Genomic DNA, 20,222 nt, shown 5'->3' on the forward strand with positions numbered 1-20,222 from the left:
ATTACTTTGTATGCTCTGAAGATGGTTATTTCTTTTAAATATGAGACAATAAATGTCCAGACTGTAGTCAGATTTTAGCCTATATTTTACTATGATTTAGATTTTCCAAAAAGAGCAAAACTATACAGCATAAAAATTCAGGTGTCAGAAAGACTCAAAAGGCTGTTTTTCACTTTGTTCAAATTTTGTTTCCAGGCATTAAGTGTGTCATAGAGTTGCTGCCATTGCTGTTTTCCAAATGTCCGATGTGTGCTATGACTGGAAAAATTAAAAATAAAGTTATTAGTCAACCTTTTGTCCTTTGATATTCTTTTTATAATACAATACACTTGTATCTAGTTAAAACAGCAAGGTTAAATATATATAGGAGACAATATAGAGTTGTAAAAATGACTATAAGGTTTTTTAAAACAAAACAAAACAAAAAACCTTTATTTGCCATACTAATCCTAAACCAGGCTTCCCTTGTGGCTCAGCTGGTAAAGAATCTGCCTGTAATATCAGAGACCTGGGTTCAATTCCTGGGTTGGGAAGATCCCTGGAGAAGGGAAAAGCTACCCACTCCAGTATTCTGGCCTGGAGAGTTCCACGGACTGTATAGTTCATGGGGTCGCAAAGAGTTGGACACAACTGAGCGACTTTCACTATTCACACTAATCCTAAACCATCTATTTTCCTGAACTACATAAACCAGACACAGAAGTCATTAGTATTCTAGCCAGTGCTGAGCCATTAAATGAAATGTGCTGGAAAATAGGACTCTTTCATTAAATAAGCTAATCACATTCAGTCTGAACTTTAATAAAATTATGATAAATAGGAACTATTTAACTACAGTCAACTGATAAGAATACACCTTGGTTCTCTATAAACATTTAAGTGAAATAGAATAAACTGTTCTACAAAATGCTGCAAAGTATTAGTGTCTTACCTGACAACAACTTTTCTCTGGGTTTGATCAATTTTGCAGTAGACCATTTTAGTTCTTACAGCTAGAAAAAGGATGTTTTACATGACTTATTATATGGAAAAATTCCCAAGGAAAACAGTCTAAAGCATGAAACTGTGACCAAGTAAACCATAATAAAACTTTACAGTTTCCCAACACTATTTTACAAACTGGCTCTTTGAAGCGCAGCAGTATGATACAACCAAAAGGAAGGCCACATATATTTGTCCTCTGGTTTGCTGCACCTATCTGTATTAAATATCACATAACGATTTTCAGTAAGAATTCTAGTGTTCATCCTGAAATCACAAAACAGAGGAGGCAGGAAACAGTTTCTTAATAAGGTATTATAGGGCTGTTTGAGACTTAAGAGCATTCCAATGAAACAATGTCAATAGTTCCGTGCATTTTATTAATCTTAAAAAATCCTAATTACATTGCACTTTATAAGGCAATTATTAAGGCTTCCCAGCCAACACAGGAGACCTAAGAGACATGGGTTTGATCCCTGGGTTGGGAAAATCCCCTGGGGAAGGAAATGGCAACCTAATCCAGTTTCTTGCCTGGAAAATTTCATGGGACAGAGGAGCCTGGTGGGCTACAGTCCACGGGGTTGCGAAGAATGGGATGTGACTGAGCACAGCACACAATATAATTATTGGAGGTCCTATTCCTAGGCCAATCACAAAAATGTGATAATGGTTAGTATTTTCAGATCATTTACTGAGCTGGCACATGCATTAATTACAGGCATTAATTTATTTAATCTAAACAACCACAAATTAACTCCTACATTCATGTTTCACAGCTGAAGGCCTAGTCTCAAACACAGGTTTAATACTAAAATCTAGGCTCTTAACCACTACAATATACCACCGCCCTAAAGGCCTTTTGTTCTACATGACTTCAAGGAATAGATACACACCAAAAACCAAATGTGCTCATTCAATCGTGTCCGACCCTTTGTGACCCTATGGATTGTAGCCTGACAGGCTCCTCTGTCCACGGAATTCTCCAGGCAAGAATATTAGAGTGGGTTGCCATTTCCTTCTCCAAAAAAAACCACAAAGCAACTTACTGAATGTAATCCCACTGAATTTTCCAGTACTACAAATATAATCTGCTCAACTACTAAACTCAGTTTCAGGATTAAAAATCTTATGTTTCATAGGATAGAAGGAAATTCTAGAAAAGAAAATGTTCCAATTGCCTTACCATCAATAACAAATGCTTCAACATCATCAGCTCCAATCTGAAGTTCTTGTTGCATTGTGTCAAAAGAAATTTCTTTATTTTCCACGGCCATTCCCATAAAAGTAAGCAGTCTCATTTTTGCCATATTCTGTTCATGCAGTAGGCCTGAGAAACACAGCAGTGAAGCCAGATAAGCATCCATACTAATTACAGCCCTGCATGGTAACAACGCTTCTGTAAAATTGTGTCAGTGTTAATTTTCACAAACCTTCTTGTATTTGCAAACCATAAACTGACCCTACAATCATATTATGGAGCATTTAAAATTATTTTTCTATAACTACGTTTCTTTATTACTTCAGTGCCACAGGTGACACATTCAATGTTAAGATCAGGCTATAAAATGGTATTTTTAGGCCCTAAACATTTTGCACATTTTCTATTTTTAGTATTTATTTTATATATCTTAGGAGATAAAGTATACAAAATACATTTCATAAAGAACATTCTCATTAAACTAAATTACTTAAAACTTATTTTTACTAATAAGCTCTTCATTTAAACACAGGATTCTGTATCTATTGATACTTAACTGTTTTCTGTGTTACTGGTAAGCATGGAATTTTAAAATATTTTAACATACATTCAGTTATGAAAACATTAAATTTCTCTTTAGACCACTTGGGATTTAATACTTAAAAGTCAAACTGCAGAAGTATATATTTAACATTTACAGGTTTAAAATGATTAGTACTAGATAAAGTAATAGTGATAACCTGTTCTTTTTAAGGCAAAAGTAGAAAACTACAAATAATTCAAATTTTGCCTTATAATTTCTAATGAAATATTATAATTATTCGGATCACAAACAACTGTCAGACCTAAAAGCAAACTACCTAGTCCCCATCCTTTCTCTTTAAAAAAATTAAAATTGAGGAGTAAGATTAAGTGACTTACTTACTGGTACAAAGTGGCAGTACTAGGCCTAAAAAACAAGTTCATTTACAAAACAACTAGAAATACAAATATATACAAATCCTGAATACCCAAACTATCTATTTCTAAACAGAAGCCGAATTATAACACACAGATTACTCTTATTTCATGTTAATTTCTTAAAACATTTCTAAAGTTAATTTAGAAATACTCACACATTCCTTTTCTCTGAACTTTCAAATTATGTAAACTCAGCGAATGACACAGTCTAGTAATTAAGAGCCTCAAGTTTGTACTGGTAAAAAAGTTCTAAGTACTCCATAAATAAATTTGAAATTTATAACAATATTAGCAGAAGACTAGGGAAGCCCATTAATATAGAACATAATTGTTAATTAGCTGTAATTATGATGCAGGCTTTCTATTTGGCACTGATTCAACAAAAACATGATCATCATAACTCAAATGAATGAGGTACCCAAGTAAGTATTGCTAAGCAGATTTAATGGAAACCTACAAGCATCAAAAAATCAATTAGTGCACATTAACCCTAATTAACAAATGCAAATTAGATGCTGATTAACTTTCTGAAGCAAGAAGGTAGCAACTGGACAACACTAGATTACATGTGGACATGTTAGGGCAATTCAGTTGACACAAGTCGTGCTACTGTTGGCCCAAGCTGTCCGTTAATAAAACGAAGTGTTCTGAGAATAACTGATGCCACCTGTGGCGTCTACACATTTATAATCCGACTTTCAGGTGTAATAACATCTTAATACATTTAAAACCCAAAAATAAACATTTAATATGATGTTTTTCTCCAAAACATCTTTTACAAACAAATTACTAATAAATGATTGCTAATCTGCATAGATTGTGACAAACAAAAGGCCAAACAGGGAATCTGATTTGTGGTTTACACAGAAATTATGTTTTTCCTATCACAGAGAACAAATACAAAGTTTATTTGTATACAATATTTGTTAATATAAGAAAATTCCTTAACATTACCAGTTCTATGGACATACATATTGGCCTCTTTTAATATGATAAAATGATAGGAATTCCTAAAATTTCTAAGATATAATTTAAAATACTAATGAAATTAAATTTATTTTACTGCTACTCCTTGTGCAGTTACAAGCTTACCATAAATCAAAAAACTTATCAGAGGGAAGATTATTTCTCAAATGAATTATGTAAAACCATGGTCTAACTCATGGAAATCTGCATTTAAAAACACTTCAAACTGATGTTTAAAACAAAGAACCAAATTTAAAGTCTTTAGGATTCTTGTTCTCAAAATCAAACTATGAAGCCAGTAAAGTATGAGTTAAAGACTTGTAGAAAGCTGTGCTTTGTTTCATGAAAGTAGATTACCTTCAACGAGGAAGTCACAGTGTTCTGTGTCATATTTCAATTTTAAAGTTATAAAAAAATCTAATTTTATGGAAACATTTATTCATTACTAATATGTCAAAACCTTAATGCAGTAATAAAAAAATGTGCATCATTGAGCAATTTCTGCATTGTCACTGACCCCTGTCTTAAAATGCTGCAATATAGAAAACGTAATTTTAATGCATGCAATAGCTTATGAACCAGTGCTCCTTTGAAACAGTCAATTACACATCAATGGGGGAGTGTCAAAGTGTTAATTACTACTCCTTTTTCTTTGGTGCGTAAATAAAGAGGTTGCTGACATTAACATTCCATCACATAACTTCATGCCACAAAACAAATTAACTGGGACAGAATGTGGTTTTCTGGGTCTAGTGCACCTGGCAAAGCACTGCACACAAACACACTTGCATCTACTTTATCTTGGTGTATTTCAAACGCCTTATTATGTTCAGGATAATTCAATCTTCCCCAATTCCAATGGCTGCACAAAAGTTATAGGTGACAGAAATTAATGATTACCAAATTGAGGACTAATAGTATAATCAAAGTAGATTATAAATGTATTCTTTATCTACACTTCAACCAACCAGGAAGACTAAATTCAATTTTAATATGGAAAATTACAACTGGCCTTTGTGTTCTGATCATCGTCCAGTAGAAAAACTAAGCACCTTAGCTTTATTTGTCTTCACTCTCTAAAAAACGGAGTTTTAGAACAATTAAACCTGTTCAACTACAGATTTCCTAAGGTTTCTCTTTTTAATTTTAGCCATGTTAAAAACATGCTCCAGAAAGAAAACACTGAATATATATGCAGTCTGCTCAATGAGGATGAGTAAGATTCAATTCAGCAACATTTACTGAACTCTGTTGGTCTAGAAAGAAAACTTCAAGATAAAAATCACAAAGCTTAAACTTACTATGCTGTCTTCAACAAACTGTCACACAAAATCACCATAACTCCACATCTAACTTCATCTACAGCTTCACTTAGATCTGCTTGGGAATACAGTATACTTTGTTCATTGGGGGCAGTGATGGAGAACCAAGTGTAAGACTGTATTAGAAGGAAAAAAGCTATCTGCTACAATTATGTGACTGTGGCTTTTTAAAAGAAGTACCAAAAATTTCAATCACCATGCATCTAAGGAATAAGATACACCACTGGTTAGGGTAATCTACACATAAGGCCATGATTGTATTTTCTCAATCATACATTCCTATCTCTCCCTACCCCTCCAAAGAATATTCCCCAAAACTTACCAAGTGAATCAATGAAGTCTTTATTATTCTGATAAAACTTGACATATGATGCCAATTTAGCACTCACAAAAATGGTTAAAAGCTATACAAATAAAGACAAAAAAAACAGAATCAAGATTTATTCTAGCTATTTAGGACACTGACTCCCAGCAAGGAGACTCTACATTTCAATCTGTTTGATCAAATTACCATGTAAATCTGCTTTCATCAAATTCACTTAAGATGAAAGAATCAGTAAATACAATGAGCTCTAAATGATTTACCCCAAAAGATGGCAGTAATGACGTAGTACTAAAAGAAAATAATCCGTAATGTATTTATACTAGAAAAGTGCATTCATGTGCTTTTAAATATCAGACTTATTTTCCTAATTGGGGGCTAGCAGACACTATATAAATGAAGAAATTTGTATTCTCTAAGTTCATAATAGAGAAGATGAAGGAAAGAAATGAAGAACAGGAGTGTTCAGCAGCGGAGAAAAGCTAAATGTTAGTCCTAAATTTCAGTCTGTTCCTGATAAAAAATGAATAAATAGTTCTCTTTCTAGATTTCTCTGAGTTGTGTCCATTAATACAAAGAGTTCTGGGTTCAGTATGTTAGATTGAGGAGAAAACACTTTTCACATTAAGGATAAATTACTTACATCATGAATAAGCTCGCCTTCCAAAAACTTGACTGGTTTTAACGTAAGAAGATGGTCAAAAAGGAATGCATTTGGATCTTTCAATGCTCGCACAATACACCTTAGTTAGAAAACAAAATCAAAGCTCAGAGTCTTGAAATTCAGGTACATTTCACTAGCTTTGCAGACTGCAAAATATATTCAATTAAGTGAAATATCTAAGAGTTTGATATACATGGCATAAAAAAATTACAAAACTGGGGTTAAAACAGGCCAATAAATTGATCAGTGATGCCTGTTTTAACCAAATTATTCAGACAAAAACATAGTTGAAGAGAAAGCACCACCAAAATAAAGAATAAAATAGCAATATTTTACCATTTATGTCAGACATTAAGTGCTTTAACATATATTATCTTATTTCATCCTCACAGCACCCTGAGACACTTAACAGTATTATCAAGCCCACTTTACCAAAGATGAAACAAGCTCAGAAAAGAACATGCCTGGTTTTAAGGGCTAATTAAGTGGTCAAGTATTTGAATGCAGGCATTCTAACCTGAGTCGACGACGATCTTTTCCACTAACTACCCTTTCTACCAACATCCATTATATACAAGTTCTTGGGAAGCAATAACCCTATGAAGAAATTACCACAATTTCCATTCCATAGAGTTAAAAAACTGATCCTACTCTTATCGCTACTAAATAGACCTAAAAGTGCTTGAAGCAGTTCTCGTTAGCAATAAGTTAATTTTTATACAAATGAAACCTTTCCCCACCAAACCAAGATCAAGTTCTACTACTCAGGTTGGGAACCCCAATTGCAGGAATACCCCAAATAGCAAACACTATATGGCTATTTCACATGCATTCTGTGGTTCTTTCAATACCCAATCTTGAATTTTGGTAGCTACATTAGAATCATCAAGAAGCATGTGCTATCAAATGGTTTTGGATCACTGGTGGATGCAGGCATGACCTCCACTATATGACCAAATACTCTAGCTTGCCTCTGCCCCAGTGACGACAGCCATCACTGGAACACCATGGTAAACATTACCTGTGGGCATCAACTCGAGCCTGGGAAGCATTGTCCTCCGTGTAACTGCCTAACAATTCCACCATAACTTTTGATGCGGCATCACTAAAAAGAAATACAACTTTAGGAACTTCAGAGTGTCATTACTGCCATTCATTCATTAAAAAATATTTACTAAGTGCCAATATTGTGCTGATGATACACATACACTGGTGACCCAGAGACACAGTTCTTCTCTATGGAAAGTCATGAACTTTCCTTCTAGTAGGAAAGAGAAACAACTAAGGAAAAATAACAATTAACAAGTACGTGCCATAAAGGAAAATGGTGATGTTATACAGTAATAGGGAGAAGGCAATGGAACCCCACTCCAGTACTCTTGCCTGGGGAATCCCATGGATGGAGGAGCCTGGTGGGCTGCAGTCCATGGGGTCGCAAAGAGTCAGACACGACTGAGTGACTTCACTTTCACTTTTTACTTTCATGCATTGAGAAGGAAATGGCAACCCACTCCAGTGTTCTTGCCTGGAGAATCCCAGGGACAGGGGAGCCTGGTGGGCTGCCATCTATGGGGTCGCACAGAGTCGGACATGACTGAAGCGACTTAGCAGCAGCATACAGTAATAAGAGTTGAGAGAGGAAAGAGCAGGCTATTTCATACAGAGTGAGCAGGGAAAGTCTCTCTCTGAGGAAATGACACGTAAGCTGAGATCTGAAGGATGTAAAATAATTGGCTATGAAGAGTATTGGAGGTGGGAGGCAGGGGCTGGATGACTTTCCAGGCAGAGAAGACAAGCTATAAAAAGGCCTAGAGGAGAAAAAGGTTTTTGTCTGAGAATAGTACGGCTGAACCTGAGCCAACACCAGATATTTAAATAACTCCACTAATGACACCCTTCCAATTAAATCACCCCCAGAATTATATGATCAATTTTGACTGCAGTGAAAAGTACAAAATAATTAAATGCATCAGCTCAATCTGAACTTAGAAAATGTTTATCTTCACCGTTTATTTCTTCTTTTAAACTGATAAAATCTTCAGCCAGTTACAGAAAGCTTCAGTTTGCTAAGTAGGAGAAATACCCTTTTCATTTGCTAAAAACCCTTCTCTTCTCCCCACATCTGGATTCAACCTGGATAAAATCAGTAAGAGCTATACCATTTATTTTTAAAAAGTTAAATGACATTCTAAAACTTCCCACAAAACTAAGGTTCAAATATATTACCTTGTTGGGGGGAGTGGGAGGAAGGCTCACAAGGGAAGGGATATATATATATATACACACACACACTTATGGCTGAATTCATGTTGTACAGCAGAGAGAACACTGTAAAACAATCACCCTCCAATTTAAAAAACAAATTACTATCCTGTGATACACTGCAAGCATGGGCACACTTTCCAGTTTTAACAGCCACAGTATACTTCAGTCGAATACATCTTTTTAAAGAAAATCTGAATTCACAAATATCAAATAGTCCATTTAAAGAGCACAGTATCTGACATATTAAAGGCCTCAGAAGGTATCACACAATTTGCACTCATCAACCACCAATATGAATAAAATCAGGAAGGAGGCACCAATAAGTGTAAGCATTTCTTACTAAGAGGGCAAGGTAACTCCCAAGAAGCAAAAACAACAAAATGACCATTTTCTGTGTACTAGGCAAAAACCAAATCTTAAAACTTAAAGCAGCAGCATGACAGAAATTTACAGAGTTTAAATAAGTATCCTCTCCTAGTTCCTTAAGCATGGGGAGCATTCACCGACTCAGGGCCCATCAGTGCCCAAGACCTTGGGAATGCAATGGTGGGCAGACAAGCTTGCTAACCTTCCCTGAGCCTTTACTGCTTTGTGGTTTAGTCACTAAGGCGTGTCCAACTCTTCTGCTATTCCACGGACTGTAGCCCGCCAGGCTCCTCTGTCCATGGGACTTCCCAGGCAAAGATACTGGAGTGCACTGCCATTTCCTTCTCTAAGGGATCTTCCCAATCCAGGGATCGAGCCTACGTCTCTTGTGTCTCCCGCACTGGTAGGTGGACTCTCTACCACCACACCACCTGGAAGCCCTCACTGAGCCTACATCCTCATAAAGCTCTTAGCTGAGGGTACGAAGCGCCATGTGAGTGGAGGGCACTGTAAGTACAGGAGGAGCACTTCAGGCAGAGTGAAGGAGCTGAGTGTGGGTCTAGACCACGTAGAGGTCAGCTTTCCACAAAGCACCAGGCAAATATTTTGGCTTTAGAGGTCACAGTCTCTACCTCAACTATTCAAATCTTGGTGAAAGCAGACATAGATAATACATAAAAATGTAAATATGGGCGTGTTCCAATAAAATTTTATGGACACTGAAATTTGCATTTCATATAATGGCCACATTTTAAGAAATAGCCTTTTTTTGACTCCCCAACCCCACCCCAATCAATCAGTTAAAAATGTAAAAACCATTCTTAGCTTGTAGACCATATAAGAACAAGTTCCAGCCTCTCTGGTCCAGACTGGGAAAGAGCATGGTGCTTTTGTATCTGACACAGTTCACTATGTCTAGAGTACGATAACCAAGAGGAAGAGTATGCGGGTGGGTGTGGGTGTGCATAAAAAAGAGGAGGAGAGAAATGGAGGGAGGGAGTATCTATATAGAGAAAGCAAACTTTTTGTAGTTTGTCACTGCACCATACAAAAATGGCAAGATTATTGTCACATTCGCCAAGTCACACTACAGCAATAAACGGAAGCCCACGTCAGAAAGGACTTCTGTATCAGACTAAGAATTTTGTACTGTACCCTAAAGAAAATATAAACCTGAAGAATCATATGCTGAAATTTGTTTCACTGTAAATAGAATAAACAGAAGATGACTTCAAGATGTCTAGCTAGGAAAATAGACTAATTCAGAGAGAGAAAACGGTAATTCATTTTGGTCATACTGAGTTTGAGGCAACTGTGTGTGCTCAGTCACTCAATCACGTCTGACTGTTTGTGACCTCATGGACTGTGGCCCACCAGGCTCCTCTGTCCGTGGGGATTCTCCAAGCAAGAAAACTGGAGTGGGTTGCCATGCCCTCCCCAAAGGGAATCTTCCCAATCCAGGGATTGAACCCAGGTCTCCTGCATTGCAGGTGGATTCTTTACTGTCTGACTCACCAAGGCAAGGCCGCAACTAAATAGAAACAGGTGGAAAGCAGCTGAACATAAAGACCTAAAGTTCAGAAGAGAAGCTGGGTTGAAAGCCTGGGAAGGGCATACACGCTATAGTTCCATAAACCACCGCTTCATATTGCCTTACGTCACTGCTTCTTACATCTACTGCTGTTGCAACACGTTCGTTTTCCAGAAATAGTCATCATTCACCTAGCACATACATACTGAGTGCCTACTCTTGTCAGACACTGTCCTAGCAATGAACAAAAAGTTAAGGCCCTTGTGAAACTTACATTCTGGTGGGGACTAACAGATAATAAACATTACAACATAGAAGGTCAGTTAATAATAAGTGCAATGGGAGCAGTAATAAAAGAGGGAAGGTAGGGGGGAAGCAACGCAAGGGTAGAGCAATGTTGTTATTTTCACAGACAGCCAAAGGCCTTTCCAATGAGGCAACAACTGAGCAGATCTGAAGAAGGGAGGGAGCCACAAATGAGTTGTGAATGAAGCAAGACTCTAGACAGAAGCCCCAGAAGTCAACTGAAGGAAGCGTTTCAACAGGGAAAGAATGCTCACCTGTGACAAATGCTGCAGGTATTTCTTCATACGTTAACATTAGGGTGTGTCTAGGAGGGGATGGATGGGTACTGATGTCCTATCTCAATTTCTCTGAGAACTAGCTTTGGGATTCTTTAGAAGGTGACCTTAATTACTTCCTTTTTATGAATAAAAGACTGAGGATCTACTAAATAGCAATCAGAGACACCACCCAATGAGTAGTCATCAACGACATACATCATTTTAAACGACTGTACCAGAAGAAAAAGACTAATTTTTTAAGATGAGCTTGAAAAAAGTGAAAAGGATAATGACAGGAATAAAATATCTAATATTCACTGAGTGCTTTCTTAATAATAAAACCACTGTTTTAAGAACTTCGTGTATATCTTATTTAATCTTTCCAATAATGCTATTGGGTACTGCTGCTGCTGCTAAGTCGCTTCAGTCATGTCCGACTCTGTGCGACCCCATAGACGGCAGCCCACGAGGCTCCCCCGTCCCTGGGATTCTCCAGGCAAGAACACTGGAGTGGGTTGCCATTTCCTTCTCCAATGCATGAAAGTGAAAAGTGAAAGTGAAGTCGCTCAGTCATGTCCAACTTTTAGCGACCCCATGGACTACAGCCCACCAGGCCCTCCATCCATGGGATTTTCCTGGCAAGAGTACTGGAGTGGGGTGCCATTGCCTTCTCCAACTATTGGGTACATACTACTACTATTTCCATCTTGAAGTTGGAAATTGAGGTATACAGATTTATTTAGGGTCATACAGCTAGCCTGGAGGTTCAGATGGTAAAGAATCTGCCTGTAATGCAGGAGACCTGGCTTTGATCCCTAGGTTGGGAAGATCCCCTGGAGAAGGGAACGGCAACTTACCCTAGTATTCTTGCCTAGAGAATTCCATGGACAGGATCCTGGCAGGCTACAATCCATGGGATTGCAGAGTTGGACATGACTGAGCAACTAACACATAGCTAGTAGGAAGGCCAAGGTTCGAATCCCAGTAGTTTTATTCCACTGCCTACACATTTATAGTGTATATTAAAATACGGATTCCTTCTCCAGTAGCTTTCATGCCCTCCCTATTTGAAATGGTCTGATATAAAACTAACACTTATTGACAACTGGCTGGAATGCTGCCACAAGTGTGCAAGCATGTAACAGACAGTAGCCACTGATACAAAATGAAAAAGGCTATTAATGCAAAATCCCCTGCTTACTTCTTTTATAATAAAACACTGCAACTTTCACAACAAAAATATAATTTTCTCTTGTATTATTAAATGTAAATGGCCTGCAAAAACTTACATTAACGTAACAGAAACACTATTATTGATCTTCTCTAATATATCAAACACCCTAGCACTGAAAGCCACTAAAAATTGTGCAATAAAACTAAACTGAAGACTGATTACTTTTTCTAAAAGTTTTTAACCACTATGTGAAAAGAGAAATTGAAAAGCTAGGTCAAAATGGCAGGATTATCCTTCAATACTGATTCTAAAATCTGGGCCAAATCTATCATTTGGTTGCACTCATAACTGGCTGAGGAATAAATCTTTTGGGCATGCAATTTGCTGGGCTAAATACAAGCCTTAGAAACTCAAGACCTTGCAAAAGCACAATAAGATTCAGTATAGTCTATTGCAAAGTTGGGCTTCCTTGGTAGCTCAGATGGTAAACGTCTGTCTGCAATGTGGGAGACCTGGGCTCGATCCCTGGGTTGGGAAGATCCTCTGGAGAAGGAACTGGCTACCCACTCCAGTATTCTTGCCTGGAAAAGCCCACGGACAGAGCGGCCTGGCTGGCTACAGTCAATGGAGTCACCAAGAGTCGGACATGACTGAATGACTACCACTTTTCTTTCACTTTCATTGCAAAGTTTCACCTCAGGGACACTGTTTATATAGGAGACACTGACTAAGGGGAACTGACTGCTAGACCCTCACCACCATTAAACAAAAGCGACAGCACTACCCCGCACTAAGACATCAAAGCTTAGTCTAATTAAATAACTTAGTCTGGTATTACACAGCTTTGGGATTAACAGCTGTACCAGTTTTAGGAAAGCAAGTTTTGCTTTTTAGAAAGTTTAAAGATGGGAAAAACTATTTCAAACTTTGCAGTTATCTTGAATTTAGTAGGTGAAATTTACACAAAGAGATTTATAGCACCTCCTCAGAGAACAAAGAAAGAGCAAAAGCACTTATCCTACTTGTCTTCACAATGCATCAATTCTGAATACCTTTTCTTACAATCCACAAGTGCCTCATAAAGTAGTCTTAAAAGGGTGTGTTTTTTTTCAGTGGTGAGGTTCCAGTCAGAAATCCATTTTCTAACCTAGGACGAGATTGACAAAAGGAGAAAATGCAGTGACATGGTGAACATATTTGCTTCTTATTTCTTATAAGCAGAACAAGTATTCCACATGGTAACTCACTTGATCCAGCTCAGTTGGAATATACTGGATGGCCCCACAAGATGCTGCCACTTTAATGAGGCTGCAATACACTGTATATCTTACAGGAGTATTCTTATCCATCCCATGGAAAAGGTTGCTTAGCCTGGTGAACAAACAATAAGGCAGTGCTTGAGATCAGTGACTATGCTGAGTACACTGAGGCCATCCGCCCTGACAACAAACTTCACAGAGATACTGTCACGAACATCACACTGCAAGGAGGGAAATGGAGCCCAAGACACACCACCAATAAGCCACAGCTGAGAGTCAAGTTCTAGAATTCTGTTTACAAATAAACGACAGTAACATGAAAACCCCATAGAAAAACTGAGCCTCTTTCAGTTCTTAACTTACAACTGCAGTCTCAGAGACGGACGTTCACCTTCACGAAATTTGACCAGTTTCTCACATAGGCTTTCAATCAGAGCTTCTTGCTTATCTGGTTCCAGGATCAACAGGAGGGATACCACGCTGTTCATCACACTTTCAACATCTACACGTGTATGGATGACAAAACAGTGATACTATAATATTTAATGTATTGAGTTAAATATGTATTTCCAGAATTTTAATATACCAAAGACCACTGAACTTAAAACAACTAAAAAACAGAGAACACGTGAATTTAAAATAACCAGCTCTGTTGTACCATTATCATTCAGAAAACAACTTCCACATTTTATTAAACAAGGAAGAAGTTACTACCCAGGATCTGGTTTTCAACCAGTAAAACAGAAGACTGATTTACACGTCCTTATACTATACAGTTTCAGTTTTTACTGGCAAGATACTATTTATATGCCAAGTTTAATCTCAAACCTTAACCAGAGATTTTAGGACTCCTAATTTTCAAAATTTCCCATTTTATCTCAATAAATAGAGGATTAGTCAAATGATTAGCTTTTCAATTACCTGAAATTGCCTCCCATTTGATACTGTAAACCTTATGAAGAGATTCGTATTTCTTCTTTAGTTCATTCTGAAATTACCAGTATTTACTGTGTGCAATAACACTCAAAAAACAGATGTGAAAAAGATGTTTTCTCAAAATAGGCTTACTTCACAGGTTTAACAGATGAGAATAAACTGAAAGTGTGTGCAAAGATTAAAAACAATGGTGCTTTTAAAGTTCTAAGGTCTAAAACAAAACAAATACAATTCCTAACAAAGTTTTAAAAGTAGGTCTATGATTAGTAATAATACAAAAAATTTAAAAACAAACCTTTATCATCTTCCTTCAGACATACATCGAGGCTTCAATAATCTGAGCTAAATCTACATGAAGTCCACCTTCTGAATTCTCTTCTGAAATTTCAGCTCCTTTAGACTTCAAATAAGCGCGAAGTTCAGCAGCCTGTTGAATCAAATAAGATTGTTCTATATTTATTAGATGAACTATAAATTACAAAAGGTAAGCTCTAAAAGCATTCTGTCCTGTTTCTTAAAAAAATAATAAACAAAATGTGAATATCACATTTAATGATGACTTAAAATTATATTAAAGTTTCTCTCCCCAGCTCATCCACCATCAGTCTCAAAGGGCTCAGACGGTAAAGCGTCTGCCTACAATTCGGGAGACCCAGGTTCAATCCCTGGGTTGGGAGGATCTCCTGGAGAAGGCAATGGCAACCCACTCCAGTATTCTTGCCTGGAGAATCCCATGGACGGAGGAGCCTGGTAGGCTATAGCCCATGGGGTCGCAAAGAGTCGGACATGACAGAGCAACTTCACTTCACCTCAAACAAGTAGCTACACAAACCCCCATTATGACCCCCACACTTATCACCTTCAGAATTTCTCTCACATGACCTATATATCCTGATGGATTTTCAGTATACAGCAAAAGCCTTTCTAACATAGTCCAAGCTTTTTTGGGGGGCAAGTGGGGAAAGGGAATAAGTGATCTGTTTTAAAGAAGTGAAGTTTTATTGCTCAGGTCTATGTAACACGGATAATTTAAAAAGTTACACACATTACCCTGGTAAGGGAGTAATCATTTGTTAAGTAAATGTTTGAGGACCTATCTGAGATAAGCCCTGTGAGAGACATAAAAATAAGAAGATGCCTTTGAATGTCGCCCTTAATATAATGTTTCTGTCAAATTGCATCTATGCACACCCGGATCAGAAAGCACTGTTGGGCCTATAAACACGTAACTACAGGACCACATCAAGTATTCAGGCATTTTCTACTCTAACGCACACATAATATTTAATAACTTATTCGAGGACTTGGATTTATGGCAGCTATACATGAATGTAAACGGTGTTTAAGATAATAAAGAAATGAAATGGAGATGCAGGGACACCACCAGCACATGTACAGGCATCACATTTCTAATCCCACAGCTATGTGTGGCCACCTAAGTACATGAAACCTGCAGATCTGACGGCGCAATCTTTTCAGATAACATAGAAACTTCACATGACTTGGTATAAACAAGATTTCATAAAACAAATCTCACCATTTCAGAGAGCATTAAAATACCACTGTATATTTCTCTATGAAGGAGACATAGTACGGTGCCCCCCTCCCCCCACCAAAGGCATTTATTTACTTTCTGCTTTGCATGCACAAAGCAAACTATTCAATCAACACTTTGCTGTTTTCATCTGGCATCCCTACTGGCCACAGGGGGTTATTCTAATCGGAGAACTTGATGGAAGTTAAATTCCTGAAGCAATCATCTATTCACCCAAAAGGAATGGCTAGGGTGAAACAAGAACAGTAGCATAACCTAACTAGAAAAGACACTTTAATATAATCAATGGCAAAACTTCCTGCATCAACAACCCTTTTCCATTTAAAACAAAAACAAAAACCAAGTAACTTCTCTTTCCCCAATAACCTAATAGCCTATTGTTGATAACATGATCTCATTCCTCATCAGATAGGCTTTTTTTCCTTACACGTCTTTTCTAATAATGCTCAACTCCTTCCCTAGCTTTTTACCCCCCATTTTTCTTTCCCTTACTCTGCTCTTCAGGTCTGAAAGTTATCTTAGACTAGTAATGTTTTCTCTTCTATCGAAACCAAAATTTCCATGTTAGTAGAGTAGCAGAAAACTACAGAATGGCAACACTTAAAACTTCGGAGAACAGTTTTCAGTTCTGCAAAATTAACGAGAAACTCACTTCGAGTTTACTTGAACTTGAGACTTCTCCGTTTAAAATGAGAAGCATTACCCATGCATACATACCAAAAAGCAAACAGAAACTTAAAAATATTAAGACCGTTCAACAGGTGTATGCCTCAAAAGTCTGGGGGTGGAACTGATGTTATGCTTTCAGAACTCTCACTCTTGCTCAAGTAAGACTATAAAATACAGTCTACATACGGTCACAAAGTAGTAAAGCCATCTTGATCTTTAGTACCAAATTTTCCCCTGAACTGCTTATGCCTTCTGAAGATTCGCCACCTCCCACTCCGGATGTGGCTGCATTTCGGGGACGGAAGCAGATACCCGTCTCAATGAGTCAAAAGTACTGTGTCGACAGACAGAAGTGACTACAGGCTGGAAGAGTCCCGACGCCAACCAGGAAGTAGGCTGTCGAGCCTGGGACCCAGCGCTGGGAGCGCCGGCGGGCGGGCTGGTGCAACTCCAGGCTCGCAACGTGCGCCCCTGCCTCTCGGCCTGCCCACTCCTGGGTGCGGAGGACACAACCGCGGCTCTCGACTCCGGGGTTGGCTCCGCGGGGCAGCGTTCCGCCCGCCTGGCCCAGGCTCAACCCCGACTCGGCCCCTCACATCCCTGAGTCTACCCCCACCTCCCACCCTGGAGGCATCCGCGGTCCGGGAACACACCTGATCTTCCTCGCTGATGTCGATGAACGCCGGGACACTCATGGTGAACGCCCGGGCACCGTGGACGTTGCGCTCCCAAACCACGCCGACCGGAAAAGGGAGCTGGGCCGAGCGGCGGCGCCTCACAACTGCTTCCGGGTCACCCACCGCGGGTCTTGCGGGGCGGGGTCATCGACAAGGGCGGAACCACAGAGACCAATCCCAGCACGCATTCTGGCTGGGGGCGGGGCAGAGGGGAGCCGGGGCACGCGCAAGGGCCTCCTCCCTGGACTGCCTCCAGCCGCCTCTAACTTCGGTAGTGGAGTTGCGGGCTGTGTTTCGAGTTGCTGCCGAGTTTGTGGCTCGCGGAGCCTACCTAGCATTTTGAAGTTTTAAGGCAATTTTTTTTCGACTTATAATTTAATCCACTTTTAAACCTTTATTGAGGGACTAAGTAGCAGGCAGTGCACTCTGCCCTGGGGATAGCAGAAGTTTTCAAGGTAAACTCCCGCACCAGCAGCTTACATTCAGTGGAGGCACACAGAACACAACAGTACGAAGTATATTAGAAATGCTCTCCTGGATGGCATCCTGATTAACAGCACAGGCTGCCGAATCGAGTTCCTTGGGGTGGAATCCCTGCTGTACCGTCTGATGGATTTGTGATTTGGGGTAATTGCTTAACCGCGGCGTTTCATCTTCCAGTTGGAAAAATAAAATCAAGTACTTACCTCTTGGTGGTATTGTGAGAACTAAGTAATAAATAAAGCAATTAAAACACGGTGAACTTTGGATGTCTTAGCTATTATTCAATAGTCACGTAACAGTTAACTGGCACTACTAAGAGAAAAGCAGAGAAAGGAGTGGTGTGTGCATGCCTTTTAGGATAGAGTGAGCAAAGAAAATGGATCGAGTATTAATGAGAACTGAAGGAAATGAGGAAAGTACCAATGAATAAATCTGCCGGAAACCTTTTTATGCAGAAGACAGCAAGGAAAGGACTTGAAGCAGGTACAAGGAATGTGTCTATTTTGGACATTCCATATAAGTGGAAGCATAACAATATGTGGCCTGCGTCTTTTTTCATTTAACATGCTTTCACGGTTGTAGCATGTATTAATCCTTCATTCCTTTTTATTGCTTAATAATATTCATTGTTATGCATATACCATATTTTGTTTATCCATTTATCAGTGGGAGCACATTTAGGTTGCTTCCATTTTTTGGCTACTATGAACAATGTTTTTAGCAACATTCATGCACAAGATTTTGCAGGAACATGTGTTTATATTTCTTTTTCCTAGGAGTAGAAATCCTAGGTTATATGGTAACTTTATGTTAATTTTTTTGAGGAGCTATTTTCCAAAAAGGCAGCAGCTTCGTTTTAATAGTCCCAAATAAGAAACAACCCAAATGTTCATCAACAGGTGAATGGATGGAGTTTTCTGGCCGTCCAGTGGTTAGGATTCAGCACTTGCACTGCCATGGCTTGAGTTCAACCCCTGGTGGGGAACTGAGATCCCACAAGTATGGCCAAAAAAAACTCCCAAACACAAATGAGTGTATAAACAAGTTGTTATATATTCATGGAATACTGCTCTGCAATAAAAATGATGAAATATCAATACATGCAACAATACAGATGAATCAAAATAATTTATTGTGTGAAAGAAGCCAGACATACTGTATGATTCCACTTATATAACCTCTAGAAAACGCAAACTAGAGATTGTCGTTGCCTAGATGAGGAGGACTAATATTTAAAAATAGTATCTCAGATCGAATTAGTTTTTAAATGCATCAAAAAATTTAGCTTTATTTTGTTAAACAAAATAAATGTTCTGTGGGCTTTTTTTTTCCTTTTTAAGGAAGACAAGTCTCTTTAACTTAGACAAGTGGTACAAGAAATATTGTCTATTTTTCTATAAAAGGCATGTTTCATATATTCTAAAGTTTCAGATAAAAAAGTTTAGCGCCATTTGAAGAAATTTGGAGCTAGCTGAAATTTGAGCAGACCAATTTCAGCTTGATCCTATGGCTAAAACTAATATACAGGTCAAATGGTGTGTTAAAGGCAATAAAATGAGTTGTCATTTATGCTGCCACAATAGCAACCTATTATTATTGTGTCATATTCTTTAATAGAGTTTCTTGAAAGTATACCTTGAAATTTTCAAAAAGTGAATTGAACAGGTCTCCTATTTTCTAAAAGGGAATATTTTCTAGATTATTTTTTTTATGTGAATAATACAACCAAATATTTATAGTTTTTTTTTGTTTCTTAATTTGTCTGCTTTTGCTCTAGTAATATCTCCTTGTTTTTTCTAATTAAAAATTATGGAAAACCTAGGTTTAACTATATTTTTAATTATCTTATTTGAAAGGACCATATCAATATATTCACATGAAATTTTATCATTGGAACAAAATTACATATTTTGTAAGAAGAATTCTTTGTGTGATATTAATACCCAAAATTTGTCTTCAAGTTTGTATTAAGTATCTCAAAACTATGGAATTATTCACCTGATAAATAAAAGTATATTTTTATGCTAAAATAGTACATGTAGTTAATTACATAAATAGTAATGCTATATTTTAAAGGATAACTTATTTGAAATGAGCATTATATATAATAATTGATCATCATTCTTTTACTGAATCAATATTCTCTGAACACTGAGAAGGTGGAAATGTTCTCATTATTCCATTCCTTCACTTATGGAAGTGGCTGATACAAAGAAAGTGTAATAAATAGGTGTTATATTAGTGAATGATATCATAAAAGTTAACTTTAATTAGCATATAATAAATCTCTGGTCTTTGCTTTAAATTTTAATTTTGAATGAAAAATAGATG

At 37.8% G+C, this 20,222-nt stretch overlaps 1 protein-coding gene across 1 annotated transcript; it reads right to left on the reverse strand.

The window, feature by feature from the left end:
* Positions 1 to 67: 67 nt before the first annotated feature.
* Positions 68 to 17,441, reverse strand: EIF3M (eukaryotic translation initiation factor 3 subunit M). The gene is given in 12 exon segments (XM_005890873.3): positions 68 to 258; positions 932 to 992; positions 2,165 to 2,308; positions 5,750 to 5,831; positions 6,393 to 6,492; positions 7,435 to 7,518; positions 13,365 to 13,459; positions 13,560 to 13,683; positions 13,935 to 14,073; positions 14,803 to 14,832; positions 14,835 to 14,934; positions 17,385 to 17,441. Coding segments are annotated over 12 exon segments (1,122 nt in total). The 5' UTR covers positions 17,427 to 17,441; the 3' UTR covers positions 68 to 137.
* Positions 17,442 to 20,222: the final 2,781 nt, after the last annotated feature.

This window comes from Bos mutus, chromosome 15 (assembly GCF_027580195.1).
Source record: "Bos mutus isolate GX-2022 chromosome 15, NWIPB_WYAK_1.1, whole genome shotgun sequence".
Classification (NCBI taxonomy): domain Eukaryota; kingdom Metazoa; phylum Chordata; class Mammalia; order Artiodactyla; family Bovidae; genus Bos; species Bos mutus.